Source organism: Podarcis raffonei, chromosome 2 (assembly GCF_027172205.1).
Source record: "Podarcis raffonei isolate rPodRaf1 chromosome 2, rPodRaf1.pri, whole genome shotgun sequence".
NCBI classification, from domain to species: Eukaryota; Metazoa; Chordata; class Lepidosauria; order Squamata; family Lacertidae; genus Podarcis; species Podarcis raffonei.
Genome location: NC_070603.1, coordinates 86,526,082 through 86,549,221, shown reverse-complemented (window position 1 = coordinate 86,549,221; position 23,140 = coordinate 86,526,082). Strand labels below are relative to the sequence as shown.

The 23,140-nt window shown below is 44.0% G+C and overlaps 1 protein-coding gene and 1 pseudogene across 4 annotated transcripts in view; one reads left to right on the top strand and one right to left on the bottom strand.

The window, feature by feature from the left end:
- The window catches only part of PLXNA1 (plexin A1), a 296,620-nt gene that overhangs the window by 93,812 nt on the left and 179,668 nt on the right, over positions 1–23,140 (bottom strand). For all 4 annotated transcript variants that reach the window (XM_053378005.1, XM_053378003.1, XM_053378006.1 and 1 more), the window contains exons 9-10: positions 16,549–16,663; positions 525–725 (exon numbers count right to left, since the gene is read on the bottom strand). In XM_053378005.1, coding sequence (XP_053233980.1) covers positions 525–725; positions 16,549–16,663 — 316 coding nt within the window. The remainder of the gene's footprint in view (positions 1–524; positions 726–16,548; positions 16,664–23,140) is intronic.
- LOC128408378 (mitochondrial inner membrane protease ATP23 homolog) lies at positions 1,851–2,889 on the top strand (annotated as a pseudogene).

Below are 23,140 nucleotides of genomic sequence, written 5' to 3'. Positions count from 1 at the left end.
CACTAGGTACATTCCAATAAAGCAAGGAAGCAGCACGAAACAACGGGAATGACTGGGGTGCTGTTTCACCAAAGGAGCTGTGTGATGGGAGGGGAAGACCCAGAATGGACACCTTTTGTGCAGAGAGGGTTGTAAGCAATCCAAGGTAAAAACATGCTCCTATCCCAAGTCGAGCAGAAAGACAAGCAAGCAGGTACTGGCAAACAAGCTACTGGATCTGCTTGGGTGCAATCCCAGAGTTGCTTTTCCCGTTACTGGAAAGCAACTCTGGGATTGCACCCAAGCAGATCCAGTACCGGCAGCTGCAGGAGCCAATGCAGCTGAGCACTGGCTCCTGTAGCTGCCGGTACTGGATCTGCTTGGGAAAGCAACTCTGGGATTGCACCCAAGCAAGGGTAACATGTGATCTCCTCTCAGATACATGCACAGTTGAGGCCAAACATGCATAAGAGGCAAACAGGGAATTTCTGCTGCGTTTCCCCAAAGCAGCCTTCTCAAAAGATAACTATATTCCAAAGACTCACCGAAGTGTTTTGGCACTGGATGCTGGTGCTGTTAAAGCGCAGGGCAGTAACACGCTGGGATGTGCCAGGGATATGGAAGATGCACTCGTAATTGCGCTGTCCAGACTGTGGCTGTGGCAGGTTTTTGGCAGTCAAAGTGATGGGCTTCACCACACCCACAGGGATATATATCTGGGTAGATGGAAGGATCTGCGGGCAGTCCTGCGAGAAAGGTGGAGGAAAAACAGTCAGCATTAAGATCTTCAAATTCAGATTGTCATGATTAGCCACAGATCATAGTCTCAAGCAGCACACAGCACAAAGACTTTACCCCACACAAGAATAAATTGAGCTCTCATAAAATATGCTCCTCAACCAGGTGATAAGAATTGGCTAAAAGCTGACCTCCAATCATATATTCTCAATATAAGATTCTTGCTCCCATCAATCCACCTTAGCTAATGAGTCTTCCAGTTGATTGCCCTCAGATTCTGATGTTCTAAAATCTCTGTCAATTTATCTCCTCTTCATGGCTCTATCTACCTTGCCAAAGGGAACTCATGTACAGTACTAGACTATTACCTGCCCAATTTCCTCAAGCCCTTTCATAGTTCCAAACCATGGTAAGCGCTATGTTACAAGTGATCTGTCACTCACGTTTCTCCAGTCTACGCCAACATTATATTCAGACCTCCCAATAGATGTAAACAGTTCATACGCTATTATGGCTGTGTTCAGATGAACTCAAGTAAACACTAGGTATTTCTGAAGAGGTTATTCACAAAAGCCTTTCGTACTTCTGTACTGTTATTTCAGAGTCTGCATTCAGAGCATACCCAAGCAGCTACATAATTCACATATAAAAAATAATAATACAGATCATAAAACAGATTAAAGCATAAAGTCCTGCCTTAAGTGAATGAAGAAGTTAGTGGAGATTGCAATATTGGTATACACCCAGTCATAATGTCATTGGGCAGGTGTGGACACAGACCCCATCAACAGGACCACCTGAGCCTATAGTGACAATGTTGAGTGTGGGGTCTAAAGAAGGTTTCTGGGTGTGCTCAACCAAACATACACAGAAACTCTCTTCAAACATCTGCACTAAATGCACGAAAGTCAAAAGAAGAGCCAATGCACCCTAGCGCACTGGGAGTGATGCTAACATGGCTCAGGACCACAATACCTGAAGGATTGCCTCTCTTCATATGAACCTTTCCATACCCAATTGAAACCCTTCTTTGTGGGCCTCCTCCACAAGAGGTTGAGGGCGGCAGCACAAGAATGATCCTTTTGATCACTACGGTGAGTGACCTACGGTGGCTGGCGAGGCCTCCCAAGCCATGCTGACGTGCTTGAATGGCTGAAGGAGGCTACTCTGAGATGCCTCCTCCGGAGCAGCCACAGGATCAGGGGAGCCGCGGCTCCAGCGGAGAGTGGGACGATGACTTCGGGTATGACCTGTTTCCCGAGAGGAGCCACGGAGGCGGGAAACAGCAGCAGTCCATGCTCTATAAGGCCATCTTCACCAGGAACCACAGGTGCCAGCTGATGCTGCAGATTGCCCTGGAAAGCATATGCTAAACTGCTACTTGATGCTATGAAGAATACTGGCTGCACTGTTTTCAAAGATCAACACTTCTCATGTGAAGAGTGTAATGGATGTGCCAGTGGAGGATTCGATTCTTCAACATCACAGATTGTTCTGTGCCAAAACAATATTCATCACCAGTCTCATATGAACAGAGTGGTTGCACATGAGCTTCTCCATGCTTTTGACCACTGCCGTGCACATGTGGACTGGTTCAATAATATCAGGCATTTAGCTTGCTTGGAGATTCAAGCTGTTAATCTTAGTGGTGATTGCTCCCTCCTAAATGAAATAACCCGGTTTAAATTTGGATTGAAGCAGCATCAGCAGACCTGCGTAAAAGAGAGCTGTTTGCTCCATCTTGGCTGTTCGGAACATCAGCAAAGAGATGGACGAGAAAGCTGTGGATGAAGTCTTTGAATCGTGTTTCAATGATCACGAGCCGTTTGACAGAGTGCCTCACAGCAGATCAGATGCAAAATATGCACATAGAGATTTCCAAAACCGTGACCGGTACTATGCAAAATTTTAGCCCAAAACTGTTCATTTCTAGCTACAACATTTGGGGACAATTTTCAAAAGATTAATTGTGAAGATAACTGGAAGTCCACAAACAACAAAGAATATTCATGTTTCCTGTTCTGTGTTTTGTTTGGTGTACAAATTGGTCTAGCAGTCAACCCCCCCCCCAACGTACACATAAAAGTTTATGTGAGTATTCTACTGGAAATTAATTTTGCAAATGCTTTGGTTCTCATCCCTGGTTTAATAAATGCTGTTTTGTTAAAAAAAAAAAAAGAATGCTCCTTTTCCGCAGTGGCTCCCCATTTGTCAAATGTTCTCCCCAGGGAGCTTCAGCTGGCTCCTTCATTATACACTTTTAGGTGCCAGGTGAAAAGGTTCCTCTTCAACCAGGCCTTGGGCTGATTAACATCTGATGCCCTTTTAAATATGCTGTGGGGGGGATTCTTGGTTTGTTTTTATATTGTTTTTATATTGGTGTGTTTTTTATATTGTATTTTTATTTTGTGAACCACCCTGAGATCTACAAATGAAGGGTGGTATACAATTATTATTATTATTATTATTACTACTACTACTACTACCACCACCACTACTGTTACCTTTATCCCCATGTTAAGTCCTCATGCCATTACAGATAGAGGGGAAAGGGTGTTTTGTCAGGTGAGATGGTAGCACTTCAGCAGTGAAATTCCCTTCCCCTTGTAGTGTGATTGGCATCATTGTTGCTTATTTTTCAGAACCAGGTAAAAAAGTATATGTTCACTCAAGCCTTTGTTGGGGATTGAATCAATTTTCCAGCTGTAAAGGGGTTGCTTTCTGCATTGCTGCATGATGCTTTCATTTGATGCTTTCCCTGTTTTATGCGATTTTACTGTTTTGTGAAATTAATGGATATCCTTACTTTATTCTGTGACCTGCCCTGACATCAGCACTTGACGAAGGGGGGAGGGACACAAACTGAAATAATAAATAAGTAAACAAACCCAAGCTGCAGAGCACCAAGCTGGCACATGAAGCCTTGCAAACCAAATGATAGCTCTGACTGCAGCTCTCTCAGCATGCCTGACCTAGAAAACTGGCCCTATCCTAGTGTAAAGAAATCACCTCCAGGATTTCAATGAAGCCAATAATCAATCATGATGAACTTCTCAGAGCAGCATCCAGCCCTGCTAACCGTACTCACTAGTATCGCCCATGCTCCTTTATCTGCAAGGTCCCCACTAATCACTGGCAACCAATCGCTGCATCAGCCCCATCTCTGGAGGCAAAGGGGCATGCATGATGGAAAGGTTGCAGCTGCACCTGACAGAGACTGGGTTTATTTGCTGACCCAGCCAAGAGCTCAGCTAGCACCTGAGTCATGGCATAACCTTCGCAGTCTCCTTCAGTGAGTGGCTGTTCAGCACCCCAGCAAAGCAGACACATAAAACTCTGTACAGCATCCCTTGCTGCTCTCAAGAGGACAACTCTGACCTCCCCAAAGCCAGGTTGCAGAGCACAGGGAGAGAATAAAAATAAACAGGACCAGGCAAGAAAACAGCCCTGCATCCCAGGAGGGTACCACTTTGGCAACAATAGCCTGATGCAATCCCCAGGCGAGTCAAACTGGGCCTGGGGGGGGAAAGGCATCCCTGCTTTAAATAACAGGGAAAGGGTGGAGAATAACATGTTTTGAAGCAAACAGTGGTAGGATCAGAAACTTTGCTCAGGAGCCTGCAAACACATTCACCAGAGACTCCAACAGGGGGCAGACCAGCTCTTTCCCCCAGCCCAACTCACCAGCACCAATTCCAGTAAGCAAACTTGTAACAGAGGCAGGAACAGCAGAAGTGGGTGTGTCTATTCCAGGAACAGTTTCCAACTACACAAAAACAGGACACCTCAAAGTTCTTTATGGGAGCTCATTAACCCTTGAACAATACTTGCTTTGCTCGCTGGATTAAACCACAAACTCAAAGCAGTACAGGAGACACATACCCACACCCTGAGGTTTCAAGTTCTCTTGGGTTTTTGAGGTTCTAAGAAGGTGAGTTGCACTAATTCCCCCCCCCAAAGATTCCATGATTTCACTGACATACAGGAAATAAAACTCTTTGTCCTCCTTGGGAATCAAATCCACTAATTCTGGGGCGTCCTGGGCAAACAGATTAGGTGCACATGCCTAAATAAAGGGACCCCTGACCATTAGGTCCAGTTGTGACTGACTCTGGAGTTACGGCGCTCATCTCGCTTTATTGGCCAAGGGAGCCGGCATACAGCTTCTGGGTCATGTGGCCAGGATGACTAAGCCGCTTCTGGCAAACCAGAGCAGCACACGGAAATGCCGTTTACCTTCCCGCCGGAGCAGTACCTATTGATCTACTTGCACTTTGAGGTGCTTCCGAACTGCTAGGTTGGCAGGAGCAGGAACCGAGCAACGGGAGCTCACCCCGTCGCAGGGATTCGAACCGCCGACCTTCTGATCAGCAAGTCCTAGGCTCTGTGGTTTAACCCACAGCACCACCCGCGTCCCTCTACATGCCTAAATACTATAGCCCAAAACACAGAGTGCCTGAAAGGACACACCCAGCATGCGGATACAAAACGTGGGTGCACAGCAAATGGAGGACATGAGCTAAGAGCCTCTCTCCCAAAACATGCACACATTTTGCTGACTGGCTTTTTGAGACAGACCCTGCTCAATCCTGCTACGTCACATGTTTGGCGTCTACAGGGAGCCATGTGTCATCCAGCAACAATTTTGCCCCGCTCAAAAACAGGAAACACCTGGTGCTAAGGAGCCTTTCCTAAAGAGTCTCATGGCTCCGCACTCGTGATGCTGGGCTGGGAGCTACACAGCAGAAATGGCTCTGACACTGGCCAGGCCTTTCCCAGCTGTTCCCTCTTCCGGAGCAGCCAATTCCAAGGACTAATGAGGACGCTCCCTTACCCATACTCCACACGTCTGTCATCTCCTTAGCCAGGTCTGCATATTTTCAGCATGTACGTTCATGGATACTGCAAGCAACGGAATTTGGAACTAATTCTGAGCACACAGGATGCCAGTCTCCAGTTCGAAAAGCAAGCTGTCAGGCCATATTATTTCAGAGATAAATAGGAAAGCCTCTACATCACATCTGCTGAGGTCTCTTCTCGGATGTCCCTCATTTTAAAGGACATCCCTGATTTAGCAAAATTGCACCTGTGTGAAACAGCTGAGAAGATGGGAGGGCTCCGCTCTGTGCAAAAAACTAACGCACAACTTTTGGGGTCTGTGGTTAACAGATCTCTGAGTGAACAGGAGTTTGCAAGAGAAGAACATTTTTAAAAAGTGAAAAGTGGGGTGTCCTTTTAGGGGATCATGGAAAGGTATCCTTAGGAATCGGAGTTCTCTACCCATGCTCACCATCCCCTGTCTTTCCCTTATTGCTAAATAATGCCAAACAACTCTTACATTTCTTGTCCACAATCAAAACCCTTGCCAAAATTTCTGTAAGTGAAAACATGCGAATGAGCTCAGTTAACTTGCATAATAGGTTTCTGAATACTAATATTTACTCAGAGTAGACCTAACAGACCTAAGTTAGTAATGGCTATTAATGGGCCTATTTTGAGTAAATGTTAGTTAAGCACAACCCATGAAATCGATTATTCCAAAATTGTGATTGAAAGATAGGAACTTTCAGGCTGCAATCTTATGAAAATTTACAAGGGAGTCAGCCCCAGTGAACCAATAAGAGGCTTGCCTCAGATACATGCATAGGATTGTGCTCTCCACTGCTCACCTATGGGGGGAACCAGAGTAAAGGAGAGCTGAACAGACTCAGTGGTGAAATTCTCCACAGTAAGCATCTGCCTTCAAAGCACGTGCTCATCTATTCAACATCAAACACTCCCCCACCCTACCTTCAACCTCCTCAAATCATGCTTTTAATTAGCAGATCATTTTGCTATAATAGCCAATCACATTCCGTTGTCATGCAAAAGTCTTAATTTTTTAAAAAAATTGAAATTTGGGAAATTCAGTACTGAACAGCAATTATTTTAAAAAATGAAGAATCTGTGGAATTAGGAAATGAAGAAGAACGTTCCTGGATGACTTCACATGAGCATGTTTTAACTTTCCCACAGGCAGCAAGAAAAAGCTTCCACGTACTACTGCTTGCTATCTGTTTTTGTTCCCAGCAGAAATTTGAGAGACAATGAATGAGAAACTATTAAAAAAAAGGGTTAAGAGCCTGTGTGGGCGCTGCACTAAAGGATTTTTCCATTACACCTCTCTGGCCAAAACCCACAAGACACAGACAAGCTTGCAATTTAGCCAGACCAAGGCTTGCCTAAAATAGCTCCAAGGATTAATCTAACATGCATAAACGAATAGTAGGATGCAAAGGGTAGGATGCATCTCTGGCCCCAGCCCATCCCAAAACGTACGCAAGAGGCACTGAAAAGGGGAGTGTGTTGGCATCCTCACCACATTCAGAGGTCCCTCTTTAACCACTTCTCTTTGGAAGCCACATGAAACAAGCTGAGTAAAAGCCAAGGCCTGTTTGTTCCACCCAGAGCAGTGGGCCAATAAGAACATCAAGTCCAATGGCATTTTGTCTGTTCTGCTTCCCTCCAGAACCAAGAACCGCAGAGGCAGTATCCAAAGAGGAAGGAAGCAGGTTCAGAGGAGGCTTCTCCAAACATCATGCAACTGGCTGAGGAGGAATAAAAATTTAACACAATGTGATGAAAATCTTCAGCTGCAGATTGCTGCATATCACACCTCTGTTAAAGACAATGGAGGTGATCAGGCTGTTACTCCCACCCCGCTGCCCATTGGGCAAGTTCAACTGAGCATGAGTAGACATAAGGTGTTCACAGCTTAAAAGGCAGCTAAGTTGTGCTTTTTCTCAATTTGGATCAGAGTTGTTTTAGGGGGAGACACATCAAAATGCAGTATTTTTCAAGAAAAAACAGGACAGACGCAGGATAGGTGTGTGTGAACACTGCTTCCCCAACCAGCAATGGGAGCACACTGGATGCAGAGTAAATGGGAATGTGCATACAGCCACAGTCATGCACTGATCACTGCTTCAGCTACATAAGGTTTAGAATTACATCTGCCAAGGTTGCTTGCTTGCTATTTCTTCCCTGTGTTGAGTCTTCCTGAAAGACTTGGGCCATACATGCTGCCCCAGCTTAGAAGAAAAAGAATTCAATCACTATATATGTTCTTCCAAGCTAGGTTACACCTGCTTGTTTTTGCATGCCACTATACCATTCACCTCTCTATATATCTATATATCTCAACACTTCTTCTTTTGTATGCCTGTACCCTGTGGAGGGACGCGGGTGGCGCTGTGGGTAAAAGCCTCAGCGCCTAGGGCTTGTCGATCGAGAGGTCGGCGGTTCGAATCCCCGCGGTGGGGTGCGCTCCTGCTGCTCGGTCCCAGCGCCTGCCAACCTAGCAGTTTGAAAGCACCCCTGGGTGCAAGTAGATAAATAGGGACCGCTTACCAGCGGGAAGGTAAACGGCATTCCGTGTGCTGCGCTGGCTCGCCAGATGCAGCTTGTCATGCTGGCCACGTGACCCGGAAGTGTCTGCGGACAGCACTGGCCCCCGGCCTCTTGAGTGAGATGGGCGCACAACCCCAGAGTCTGTCAAGACTGGCCCGTACGGGCAGGGGTACCTTTACCTTTACCTACCCTGTGGATTCAGAGTTTACCAAGGCTACGGCCCCTTTCCCCATTCCCTGAAGGTACAGGAGCAAGGATTTGGCTTTTTCTTTTCTTTTTTAGGGGAAGGATGCCCCCAACAGCTCTTACAAACTGCTTAAAAAATGTGACACTATGCCACTCCTGCTAGCTGTGACTCCCCTTCCTGTTTCAGGTACTCCGCATCTAGCAGCCAATAAATATGAACGCTCATCAACATGGGCAGAGTAAAAGAAACATAAATGCTTAATGGCATTTTCTTTTTTTAAAATGCCATTCAAGGCTAAGGGCTTTTCAAAGTCTACCGCTCTCTTTTGTTTCACAGCCTTTTGGTCTCACAGTTTACAGACATTGGAGTCTCCATACTGATGAGTGTCTTCTTGTTTCTCAAGCTTACTCCTTCAGCTCTTGGGGGTACAAAGGGATGCCCCGCTTGTCTTGCTCATCCATTTCTTCCCAGGTCAACAGGATCAGGCTCACCAGCAACAGCTTCTGCCTTTAATAACAGTTGACAGAGTTTGACCCGTCGTAAATAAGATAAATCCCTCTTTCCTCCCACGTAAGCAGCCCTTGCAAAAGAAACTGTGCTGCTGGTGGGTGGGTGCTGGATGAGTAACTGCCAATCTCCCATGGTTCCTTTTCCTGGAGGGCCCAAACTCCCAGAGATGATAAAGGGTGGGGTGGAGGGGAATTAATTGTTCGTTGCTGGAAGCTCGACCTCTTCGATGTGGAGCCCGACACTCATCAGCCTGCAGGGGCTGCGAGACAGGAGTCACAGTGGGAAATGACACAGGGAGAGAAGGAAGTGAAAAATACAGCTGAGGGCACCTCCGCTATGCCAGCACTCACAGCAAAAGATTAGAGCGGGATTCATCTAATGCAACACGGGAGCTGTCAAGCTGGCTGTAGCGCAGCACAGCACAAAAGGCCTTGTCCAGAGTAATCCATGAAAGCAGAGGACCTAAAACAAACAAGTGCTAGGAGCTAATATGAGGCAGAGCCCAAAGGACATGACTGCTTCGTACTCAAAGCCAGAGGGGAATATGTGTTAGTCATGAGAATGCAGAATGGCTGGAAAGGTTTAAAATGAGATTAAAAAGTGCATAGGAGTTTAGGGCAGACTGAAGGAGGAGGTCTGAGGAGAAAGATGAGAGATGCAGCTGCTGATACACACACCTTTTTTAAAAATGACATAGAAGGACTCAAACCTCACTGGCAGAACTGTGAGGTTCTGCTGCAGTGAGGGGGAAAGAGTTCTGCACGTGTTCAGAGGTGCTCTTTTTATGACTGCTGGCACTCCAAGAAGGGTCTGTGGCTAAGCGTTGATGAGTCCAGACTCAAACTTCTCAGAGAAAGGAAAGATGAGTACCTATGAAAAGGTGGGAACTGGCATTTATGGACCCAAAATAACTTAAATGTTTTAGCTTATCCTTGAAGGTGCTCAGCTTATAAAAAATAAGAGTTAAGGTTAAGAACTATAGTATTTCTATATGACAAAAAGTAATTTTCTTTTTAAGTAGAACTATCAGGCACTGAAGAAGATTCTGTTGAAATGTCTTTAGCCAAATGGCTATTAAGGAGCATTCATTTCTATAGCACAACAGCCCTGGGCATTTGGCCTTCATAAGAGTACTGTTTTAAGATTTCTTTAGGGGTCATAACCTCCCCCCCCCATCTCCTTTAAATACAACAGGACAGCTGGGAAATGCTTACAAATGAGGGAAGGGCTGTTGTGCTAGCATAATGTATTCTGTAAGCCCAGAGAAAAGGGAAAGGGGGTACTTTTAGGCAGCCAGTGAAACGTGCAAAGTTACTAGAATGCAACCTTTCTCCATTTCATTCTGGTCAAGATGTTAGATCCACTGTGGAGAAACTGTGGACTTCCACACGTGGTTTGATTACAAGCTGCCATCATCCCTGGCCATGTTGGCTGCGGTTGATGGGGGTTGGGAGTCCAGCCATTTCTGGAGGGCCATGGGTTTCCCATCTCTGTGCTGAATTGTGAAGTTTTGCTTACTGGGAAGAGAAGAGGTGTTTCCTTTGCTTGAATTGCCAAGTGTGTCACCTAGCTGAAACCAGGCAATTAGCCCTATAAAAGGCCTGTTGGGCATATCTTGCACTGCATACAAGAGGGTCAGAAAAGGAAATAGTGTGCGTGAGAAATTTCTTTGTCACTTAGTGGGATCAACAAGATCCATTTTTTTAAAACTCTCACTTTATAAACTGTGGGTTATAAACCTCCAACCTGCGGGTTAAACCTGGTCCTCAGAAGTCTCTCACTAGTCCTGCTTCACACACACAGACACACACACACACACACACACACACACACACACACACACAAAATGTGTTTTTGTCAGGCTAGGATGTTTCTGAATTCTGCTTGTGCCTGTTGGTTTTATGGATAGAGAGGGGTGTGTGAATGTGTGTAGGTACTAGCCTACCACACAAGGTAACATTTGCATCAAATGTTCCACCTACTTTTGCCTCTAGCTCCACCCACTACCACTGGAATGTGGCCCTCAAAAGGTTTCCCAGAAGCAAATGTGGCCCTTGGGCTGAAAACGTTTTCCCCACTCCTGACTTATAACAGTTCCCTCCACCAGAGTGGAGGGCAATTGCTATCAATCTGTATTCTGACACACACAATCTGGAAGGGTGTCCTTATTTCTCTGTTGCGGCAAAAAAGAAACAGAACGGCGGCAGCGAGGTCTGCTGGCCTCTTAAAGGGCAAGAGCCACTGAGTGATGTGAGCTCTCTAGGGATTAGACACAGGAGTCCTTTGTGACCCACCAAGTCCTTTTGAAGAACACAAGTCCTTTTGCATTCTGCTGACAGGGCTGAATAGCAAAATGCCTCTTAAGATATTGTGCCACTGTTTATGGTCTGTCCATAGTGCTTTCTGTGGAGGCAGAGGTGGATTTTATGGTCATCTGAGCCTGCCAAGGGCACACTCATTTTCACAATAGGAGTTAGATATGAATTTCAGTATTTTCCAAATACGGTTTGCCGGATGGCAACATAGCTACCTGTTCTCAGTTTGCCCTTGGTTCATTGAGACTCAGGGGGTGGTTTTTGTCCCCTCATCCCACCCAACAAAAGGCAGAAAACTGTTTGAAATAGTGCGTGCTGCCTAACTTATGGAGGAAGGTGATAATTTACAAGGCAGAAACCACAAAAATAGCCCTGTCGTTTATCAGGGACATCACATACTGGCCTTTGGAACCACCAAAAGAAGGTGTCTGAAAGGTCACCTAACTGCAGCTGCAGTTGTTGACATCAAGGCTCTGCAAATCCATCCTGCATCCTCTCTTTGTCCATAGTTCCCCCTTTGTACATCTTTGTTGGGGTCATATATTTAACACACCCTAACCTCTAAGTGAAACAGTTCTGAGCATCACAGGTAGCTATGAACTACTTTCTCTAGACAGAGTGTTTCATGTTTCAACATCTCTCATCAACCACCATTTTAGATTTAGCCTCCAATTTGAAAGCAGATCTCACAATCAGAATATTAACATATCTAAATTAGCTACAAATGCCTGTTATGATCAAGTACCATGTTACCCTTTAATGAAACAAGGCACTTGCCTTGAGCCAGGTTTGGCTAAGGCTTAACTCTCAGGTATGTTCTCAGTACCATGATTCATGACTAGAACATGTGGAGAACATAATTTCATACATGAATCTATGCTCTTCACATGAAACTCATTGTATGAAATGTATGAAAACATACATTTCACTCATTGTTCAGTTATTAACCCCAGTGCCCACATATCTAGAATCAGAGGGGAAAGAGGCCTGCCTTCTAGGAAGACTTTATCTCCAGCAGCAATATGATTAAAAATTAAGCCCTGATAAATTGATCACAGCTCTCTACCAGATCACCTTTGACTCCAAATGCACCAAAGTTCTCTATATGCATTCAACTATATTTTAGAGAGCCCTCTACAACTTCATTTTATTTAAATGCTCATAATGATGATGATGATGATGATGATTATGATGATGCCTTCCCCAAAAGGCAAAAGCCCCTGAGAAAATCAACCAAGTAGAAGGATGGATGGAACTGTTTTGGACAGGCAGTAGAATTTAACTGAAACATTCAGTAGGTGTTCACAGAATGCCTTTAATTTCCAAAATAATTACAAACTGGGGTTTAAGTCTGTCTCAGAATACTTGTGTCACCCTGATCCTAAACATATGAGGCTGGCTGTGGTCAGCAAGTGGTGACAGAAAGGAACTCTGTACATGTTAGAAACAATTCTCTTTTTTACTTCTCTTTCTAACTTCATTCTTTCCAAGAACTAAACACTGGAATTGAAAACAGACTCCGGAGCTACTCTACCTCAAATTATACCTCATTCCTGGGGAGTTATTTTCTTTCAACATGGGATGTCACACTGTACAGAGTTGACAGCCCCTGCCTTCACTACTCACCCAGCTCATAGTAGCTAGACAGACAACTAGCCACTGTGGAATAACAAGAATTGCTGCTATACAAGGAATCTTCAAAATGTGTAATCCTCCAGAGCAAATGCAAGAAAAGCCAGTAACTGGTTACTTTATTGGGAGCATGCATTACATTACATTACATTACATTACATTACATTACATTACATTACATTGTCTAAAAACACCTCATTGCAACAAAAAGGCACACAGTGAGATTGTTCTGTTGCCCTGAGTTCATTAGCCAGTGCACTGTATTATTTTAGCACTCCTTGCTCCTTTGCAATCTAAAAGCGAAACTCTGTCCTTGCCTCTAAGAATTGACACTCAGGATACAAATGCTCATTTCTGCAGGGCAGGTGATCTGTCACTTGGAATCACTGATTCTCCTTGACAATTCAAACTCCACATCACATGAACCAAATCAGAAATGAAATAAAGTATGCATTTTAGGAAATGGGTGGTTTCCTCAGCTCTTACATTAAAGTCATCCTTAAGGACACTGGAGGATTCACCATATATACTGTGGAAATCTCCATGTGTCTCACCTGCAAGGTAGCTTAGAAAACAATTGAAAAATCTGTCGCAATCATAACTCGGATTTACTGGAGGAACACTCAATCAATGCAGCAGAGAAGGAGTTAAAGATGTGCCTGAGGACTGAAATGACAGACTAATAAAGATAAGACAGGAAGAGGAAGGAAGGACCCCAGTGAGTGCAACAGTGACCTATCGGAAACAGACATTCTGGCCCGCAGGCTTCTCTCTTAATGGCTTGCAGACTGACTGTGCAACCAGGGTAAATCAAAAAAGGGTGAAGAAGCAAAATCCTCTTGGTGCGGAAAGATTTCTCTCCACTGAAGTTTCCAGAGCATCCCGCCACACAAAGGTCTCACAAGCCAGGCCCTTATCTTCTGAACAGCCTGGCTAACGTTTCCAGTCCAAGGGCCTCGCCGTCCCACTGCAAACCTTCTGGGGACCACTTGCCCAAGTTGGTGTGGCTGAAGTGTAAAGTGCACATGACTGAGGCCAGCTTGAAAATCTTATTAAAGCATATGATTAACTGGAATTAATGTTTAAAACATTAATTGAAATTAATTCATTGCCCTGGTATGGTTTGTTACAGTCACCAAAAACTAATACTGCTTGACTTTAATGGTCTGTAGCAATTATTATTCTCCCCCACAGCACTACCTTTAAACATTAATGAATTAATTGTCATTGCTCCCCCTGCCTGGGGCATAAGGAGAAGGGTGGAATGGCAACCACTTCAGTACAATTGATAGTCTACAATTCCCTTTCTAAAGCACCATCTGTAGGGGCCCTTTTCTACTACCTCTGAACTGAAATTCTCCTCTTTCTCTGAACATCAGCCTTTGGGTTTGAAGCTTAAAAGCCTCTCCATGAGGTGACAACACCTCCCCCACTTCACTGTGTTGCAGCTCTCCCTCTCACTGGTGACCATTGTTCAAATTTCCTCCCCATCATGGTCCTGGTCTGAGAGTCATGAGGAGGAAAACGGCACCTTCCTTACTAATGCTCCATTGAGAACCTCTGCATAACACTGTCCTCAGTGATGCTCATAGCAGTGATATCATCCAAGCACTTACAGAAATCTCCAAGTGCTCCAGAAGCATTTGTTGCAGTAGAAAGCAGCAGCAGCTCAATGCAGAGACCCTAGAAAACTGTAGGGCCCTTTGTAATCCCTACAAAGCCCAGCCACTGACAGTTACATGCCCTGTATTGCTCTCATTATGCCTTTAATTTTTGTTACCGCCACTGAAAGCAAAATGTCTTGGGAGGCCTTAGGGGCCATATCTGGACCAGGGACTGCAAGTATGTCACCACTATGACAAACCATAGTTTACAGCTAGAATGAGTCTTGGGCTCATACACTCTCCCCCTTCTCCTTTCATGTGGAGAGCAGGAGGCCCCTGGCAGCATTTACAGTGGAACCTTGGTTCTCAAACTTAATTCATTTCGGAAGTCCATTCAATTCCCGAAATGTTTGAAAACCAAGGAGCAGCTTCCGATTGGTGCAGGCACCCCAGAAACAATAGCTGACAGCCACATCAGACATTCGGCTTCCAAAAAAAATTCAAAAACCGGAACATTTACTTTTGGGTTTTCAGTGTTCGGGAGCTGATTTCTTCATCAACTAAAGGGTTCAAGAACCAAGGTTCCACTGTACTTTCATTTTTAATGAATTTTGGCTCATCATTGCATGTGAACAAGGGATTCTGGTTCATAACAAACTCTGAACAGTTTCAAAGCAAGATAACTTTAAACCATGAATTGTGAAGCTGGCTTGCTAAACTAACCAGAGTTTGTTATAAACCATGACTCTTGGTTCACAGGCAACAGCACACCAAGATTAACTGAAAGTAAAGCCACACTGCTGAAAGCTCTCCTCTCAACCATGTAGCAAGTAAAAAGAGTTGGTGCTAGGAGCAAGGTTGTATGACATGTGAGCCCAAGGCTTGCACAAGTTCGTTCCAGCTCATGCAAGTCATGAGAAACAATGGCACAACATGACTTGCTAACCTGTTCTCTGTATCAGATTTAAGGAAGTTTTATGATGCTATTCTAAGCACATGTAGTAGTTCATTGGAAAGTAATGGGACTTGCTTCCATAAAGGGTCAAGATGCTTGATTAACATGGAGAGTAGGTTAAGGTCTGTCTTCTTTTGCTCCACTAAATGCCTGTCCAGCCTTTCTTTTACAACTTCAAAAGAGAGAAAATTCCACCAAGTTTCCAAGACAGTTTCTTACACTGTGGAATTTCAGCCAGGCAGGTCTTCCTGTAGATTAGCCAAAATACTTTTAAACCATTACTTCTTATACTATCACAGACAGAACAATTCACAGAAGTGAACAGAATGAACAATTATTTGTTCTCTTTCTCCCACAAAGAAGCCTGTTAACCTTTTTTCCACACCTCCAAGCCTTTTCTCCGATCTTGTTCCATAGCTAAACATACCAAGGTCCTTCAAGCATCTGAAGGAGGAGGAGAGGACAGAGGGTGAAAAAAGAGCTGTGAATGGAGGGGGACACTTTCCCCTCCTCTGGACCCCCTGGGAAACACAACAAACCTGCTGCACCTGGAACTGGGTGTGGAGAGTGCAGCTGAATGAGACATAGCTGAGGAAGTAGCATCCACCTTGATACCTGCCCATAACAAGCAAGTGCAGAGTGAGAAACTAGGGTGATAGTCATGGTTTCCAGGAACTTTTCTCAATGTGAGACTTTTGTGGGTGAGCTGAGTGTTTGCCTGGATCCTGGGAGAGAACCCAGGGGGCTGAGAAGGAACGTCTGAAGGAAAATGAATTGATACTGATTGAGATATATCAGTAACTTTGTATTAATGTAATGTTTTAATATGTAACTGTGCATTTGTAATATTTTGTTTAAGATGTCTGTTGTTGCTTCAGTATTCTGTAAGTCACTTGGAGATACTTTTAATATATTAAGCGGTATGGAAAGTAAATAAGCAATCAAAAAAAGCCATCAACTTTCCCAGTATGACCTGCCTTTTATATTCTCTCTTACCCTTGTGGCTCTCTTAAATCATTTTCCACATTTTTAAACAGTGATGCCCAGAACAAAGCCCCATATACAAATTACCACAGTACAAAACAGGGTGGTGTTATTTTTTACTACCTGAGCCTTGGATCAGATGCTTTTAAATGGTACAGGTCTTTTCGTATGTAGCATTGTTATGAAAAAAGGGATGGGGGGGAGAAACGAGAGGATCCACAATACAGAGTTGCAAAGGCAGTCTTGGTAACTTACCTCAGACATGTTGACACGCCCTTCCAGAAAGGAACAGTCAGCGGCATTGTGGGTACAAATATGACGATATTTACACCAATGGCAAGGGAAGAATCCATTCACACAGGACAGGCAACTGCAAGAAAAAGAGGTCAAATCAGCATAAATATTTCTGGAACTATCCCATGTAACAATTCAATACTTCCGTTGCTGTTGCTGTTTAAGATACAGGATCCCCAGAGTTCCATGTACAATAAATATTGAGAGCATTTATCCCCAAGTCCAGTGCAACGTTTCACGAGCAAGATGGAGGCAGGGACAGCTTAACAGTACATGGGAACACTAGACACAGATGAGAAATGAAAAGCTTGCATTGTCCAACACAGTTGGAGAGAAGGTTTTACAGAGCTGAAGAGTGGATTTACAAGTATTTGGATATGGACATACCACACCATAAGCATTATGATGCCCAGAAGCATTTCTCTAAAAGCACCCAACGTTTTTTTCCAGCAAAACGTTCAGGATGAGCCACAATGTGGAGCCAGGAGGATACAGGGCAGACTAGAATTTTGTGGGACTAGAACTCCCAGATCCACCAAATGGAGCCAGGTACAAAGCATGCACACTTAGGACTAGAGAATCCCGAGCCAAGAAATTTGTTCCGAGTACCATAAACAAACACTTCCCACACACGAATTGTTACTATTGTTAAACAACAGTGAGTCAGAAACCTTCAAATCACCCGGAAATCTACCAGAATATCCTGTACTACCTTCTGCTCACCCCTGCCTTAGAGCCACAGTGAGGAACTGAGAGAAATATCAAAGATTTGAATGTCCCCTACTGGGTCATCCATGTCATACCCTGCAGCACTGTCTCCTCAGCACCATGCAGGAGCAGCTGAGGTCACTATTGAATCAAAGATGAGAGCATCCCTAGGACTGCGGCACCGCCTCCTACGCCTGCATAAACAGAACGTTACAAACGTCACAGCTTAATGCTCTCATTCCTTAATCCCTGTGCCAACCGCCTTCTCCTCCTCCCACATTAGGCCCCATAATGCATTCCATGTGGTCAAGTGTGCACCCCCTGTGACCTCTCCTCCTAACTTGGCAGCGCCAGGATCCTTTCCTCACCATCCATTTGCATGTGGGTTGAATCACAGACTTTGTGAGCTTTATTTTTGGATTCATGAAAGGCAATTTTAATGAACAGAAGGAAAAACAAAAGTCCTCCATTGCGGGAAGCAAAATCCTTGAGTCTTAAAGTCGAGTAATTCATAGGAAATTTATACAGCGAGCAAACACTTGAGTCAGATTAACATTTTGGGACTGTAAATGTCTTTCATATGCTTATGCAGCCACATACTGCAACTCCCTTCTTTTACTTCCTCTCCTACCCACTCACACTGTTTGTGTGCGTATCATGTTCCTCCCTTCCCTCTGGTCACAAGTTTTGATCCATGTATTTTCCTGGTGTTCTGATACATACAGTCTTCTCCTTCAATGCCTTGTTTATCTCCCATTTTCTCTAGTTTCTGACCTTGAACATCATTTCCTCAGTTCTTAAGGTCCTGCTCAGCAAATACTAAGAAGGGCCACGTTTTGAACTGTGCAGCGTTTGAAGCACCAGCATCATTGGCTATGTCAGCTGAGACACAAGTTAGCAATCTAACCAACCCCCTTTTCTCCAACATTGAACAGCAAGGCAACTTTTGGCAAAGTCTTCTCCTTTGGGGCTCTAGCTGTTCACACTGGAGAAGTTGGATTCAGGAGCTCTTCCCTTTTCAGTTGTATAGAGACAAACAGAGGTTTCACTATTTTGCTATTAAGGCAAAAATAGTCTTCTTCCTGATTGTGGTGGGAGAAGATTTTGCAGCTAAGCCCAAAACAACCTCGTCTCTCCCTCTCCCACACAAAAACAAGAGAGAGAGCGAGAGAGACAGACAGACAGACAGACTCTCCCTCCCTTATTGGGGCATTTTCCTTCCTCTTTCAATAAGCCTTCTAAGTGGAGATTTTTATCTGTATTTTGCTCTGTATTGGATATGAAATAGTATTTTATATATGCAATTGTTTTAACTGCTCCAATACATGCAATTTGTTTCATACATGCTTCTACTGCACTGTGAAATTGCTTCAAGATACTTAATAAGAAGCGATTCATAAATGAAATGAAATAACAGCAACAACAAATGTGATTACAATTGTGTGAAGGGGGGGGGTAGTTAAGGCCACACTAGCTGTCCCTGTCTCACTGCCTTCCACAATACGTAGTGGGGAAACTTTATTACCTCACTGCTCATCCCTAACACTAGACCATTCATGAACAAATGATAGAGCACAGCTCACAATACCAACCGTTGGAAGGCTTCACTTCTTATACCCCCTCCATTGAGAGAGATCTTCCTGTTTACTCCTACTCTTCCTGTTCCTTAACCAGTTACTGTCCATTAAGAGGACCCCTCCTCTTCTCCCATGACTGCTAAGCTTAGCAAGGAGTCTTTGGTGAGGGGCTTTATCACAAGCTTTTGGAAAGTCTAACTACGCAGTGTTGACCGGATCACCTCTATCCGTATGCTTTCTGAAACTCTCCCAAATAACTCTTAAAGGTCAGTGTGGCAGGACTTACCCTTGAAGAAGTCATGCTGGATTTGTTTCAGTAAGACCTGTTCTTCTATATACTTGTTAATTCTATCGTTAAATGCTTTCCAACAGCTTTCGTGGAACAGATGCTAAGCTAATTGGCCTGTAGCTTCCAGGATCCCTTTTGCGCTGTGGACACTGTTCCCAGTCGGTTCAACAACAGTTGCAGGTCCTGGACCCCATTTAAAATTAAATCCAAGGTCACCAGCCTCCCTCTGATTGCTTCCATGACCCACTGTTCCAGGGCACAGTCATTCAGGATAGCTAGACAGGTTTCCTCTTTGTTATAACAACAAAATAATAACTAGAAGACTGCTTCTCCTGACTGCAACTCAGCCCACAGCTAATGTGCCCAGTCCACTTTATGTAGCTTTGTGGTGGTGAAATCAGTATGAGTTGAATTGCTAGTTGTGGATGTAGCAAGCACAGCTCTGATCAAACATGCACACCACACGTGCTTGTGTCACCAACCTGGTTGTGTGAAGCCTAGAAAAGCAGGTATGTGATACTCTTGTAGCACCAATAAAAAGCAGCAGCACACTTTTCCCACATCTACTTCTGGGACCTCAGTGACCCAATAACTTCTTGTTCTAGAGTTTCATGCTCTATTAACTACTCATGGCAACTTCTCATAGCCTAACACACACAAAGTATTAATAGGCTGCTTGCTGGAAATCATTTCCATGTTTCATTCACATCTTCACTCCCCCCCCAAAAAAAGCCATTTTAGTGGTACACACAAATAAATGTATTGAGACACTCCTAATGCAATCCATGTATTCCATGTATATGAAACGGATGTGCTTATCGCCAGAGAAAAATATCAGAATAACTGGACTATTTGAGGACAGACCATAGCACAAAGGAAGAGCACATACTTAAAATGCAGAAAGAGCCCAAAGATTTTAGGTGATGGAATGACCTCTGGAGAGCTGTAGTACAGTATGTTGGGCTAGATGGTGAACACGTCTGTCTTGTATTTCTATGATCAACTCAAGTTGCATCATTTTGAATAAAGACTGTCATTGCCTGGTTTAGCAGACAAGTCAAGAAGAGTAAATATGGAAAGAGAGTGAACCATCCAACTCTGGGGCAAGAGATGAACAGTAATTAGAAAAGGCTGGATCTGTGTTTCACATATACTTTATTTATTTTGGTTAGTCTGTACTCTGCCTTTCCATTCAGAACTACCCAAGAACCTAGTGCTTTCTCCCAGTGTTAACCCCAATGCATAGTCCCTTGATTAAGCATCAGGCCAGTAGGGAAATCTGAAGCAGCCAGAAAACAAGCTTCATGTCACCCATGAGAACAGAAATCTATGGTGAGGATCAGGCAAGGATAACAGAGACAAAACTTTAAAGTTAAGTTTCAACTGGCAGTGTCCTGAACAATGAAAAATACCTATGGGGTACCTAGCATTATGCCATATCATATCAAAGCTACTGATCTTAATGCCAAGATTCTGTTAGTATCACTGGAATTCTCACATTCTTTGCAGGGAAAGAGGTGGCTACTTGTTCACCTCAAAATATGAATAACATATTCGTCACACATTCAACTCTGCATGCTACTGCCTCACGGAAGGATTAACATGCAACTTTAATACTATATCTGGAGATCTCCATAAGAACTGGCAACAATCCTTGGAATCATTCAATTTATCTGGGTGTAGAGGAAAAAAAGATAACCATAAACTGCTTTGGTGGGCATGCTACTTTAGAAACACTATATAAACAGGGTTATATCCAGCCAAGTTTTACTCAGAGCAAACCCATTTAAATTAATGAAGCTAAGTTAGTCATGTCTATTAACATCAATGGGTAGGGCTAGCATGGACTACAATCCATAATAAAGAAATAATTGTACCCATGTGGTTGGGCTTAATGCAACCGTGGTCCTCATGTGGTTGAGAGGGTAATCATGTGAAAATGAAAATGCATCACCCGGCACCAAAATGATCTCAACCCTGTCATACCCTTTAGTCAACAAGACCGAATAATTCTAGGTGAAAAACAGGATATATCCTACTGATAAGAAGAAAGATGCAGTCAGCTCTTTCATATACAGAGGTAATTAGACTTCAGAGCTATATTCCCATCTTTGAAATGATGAAGAGAAGCTCTTTCTGTTGGGGCTCTCTCATTAAGCAGACAGTAGTCCTATGCAGGTACCACTGCTGCACCAATTAATATCTGTCATTTGTTCTGAAAGTTTATCATTATATTTTAAAATAAATGTAAAAACAAACAAACTTGGAGCACAGCATGCCTCTGCTCAAAGGAAAAACAACTTTGAGCTCAGTTTATCGCCTCAAAGGGATCCAGTGAGATCCAACACACAATAAGAAGGCAGGCTCTTCAGTTTTCTGTTATGAGACTAACTTGTTTCAGCCAAGGCTTTACAGCCTGTTTGAGGGGTTTATCCCCTATATCCATATGTCATTGCTGTCTGTTTATGCTTCAGTGGCAGGTTGTTTTGCAGCATGATACCATCTGCTTCAAGACTCTCTCTTCCTTGGGTGAGCACAATTTACTCTCATCACTTGCGGGCTAAACATTGTTCTTGATGGCGGAAACAGGAAATGCCCTTTCCCACAATACACTAAACGCTAGAGAAGAAAATGCACCCCCGTTCAAACTTGGTTTGTGCCTGTCAAAATAGACTGAAACCCATGCTTGCTTGAAACGACAATAAACACCTAAGTGCAGGTACAATCCGCAGATCATTCAACACTGGTTCCCATAAGGACTTCATTACTTGTGTCTCTGAGAGGCAAGCAAGGCCAGAATCTGACAGGCAAGCAAGGCCAGTTATAGTAACAAGGTGCAAATTAATGAGCAGCAAAAGCTGGGGAGGGTACCACACTGGGTAATCTCATCCCTTGGTGCTACTGCCTGGTAAAGCAACACACACACTGAAATAGACATGTGGGAAGGAGTTCTCCACACATACCAATGCATGTGCTGGGTGCTCTTCCATGCATAGAGGGGCCCTAATGTGACCAGGGTACCTTCTCACACAAATAACTCTTTAAATGTACCTGGAACATATGGGCATTGTTTGGGGAAGCATGGCTGTATGACCCCCTTTGTGTTTTTTTCAATGCATGGCAGGGCCTTATAAACCACCCGTTATGAACTCCAGAGCAGAGCTATCCAGATGGAGGACTTGTACCAGCACATCTTCTGCTGAGCTGGGATGAAGGACTTCAGTCAGCACAGCCTCAGCTAAGCTGAGACTCAGACAGACATTTGTCCATTATAAACAAGGGTAAGAAAAGCCTTTGGATCAGGCCAGTGGCATCCTATTCTCACAGCAGCCACCCAAGCCACCTGTGGGAAACTCTCAAGCAAGACCCAAACACAAGAACACGCCCCACCTCCACCCTACAGCCTCCTGGAACTAGTATGCCCCCAAGAAGAGAGAGAGAGTATAGTCATCATGGCCAGAAGCTGTGTACTCTGTTAACAGTAGCCAATAACCCAGCTGATCCTGACAAATCTTGGGTTTGGATTGCTCCCTAAGAATCCCAAGCTAAACAAAGGGCTCGTGAGGTTTTATTGGCCAGACAAATCTAAACTGAAGCAGGGTTTTGCACCTCAGTCACAAAATGGTACTCGGGGTCATGATTAAATTGTTTGTTTGGATTGTGAGCTGCATAGACAAGCGGTTTTAATTTCCACTTTTAATTGACTATTATATCTCAGATGCTCTATAAACAACAACAATGACAGCAGCACCTTTAGAGCTTTGGGGCCTATATTTTGAATCAATTAGGGCCACTTTTGTTTCTTTCCATTCTGCCATCATTAAACAGGTTTCATAGCATTGGAAATTGCCCTCCACGGATCCAGAACGTTGCAAATTAATGATGATTCTTCATCCTCGCACCAACCCAAGGACAGGTTAATGTAATTTGGCACTGTTCCAAACATGAGTGGTTTCTTTGGAGCAGCGCTGTAGAAATA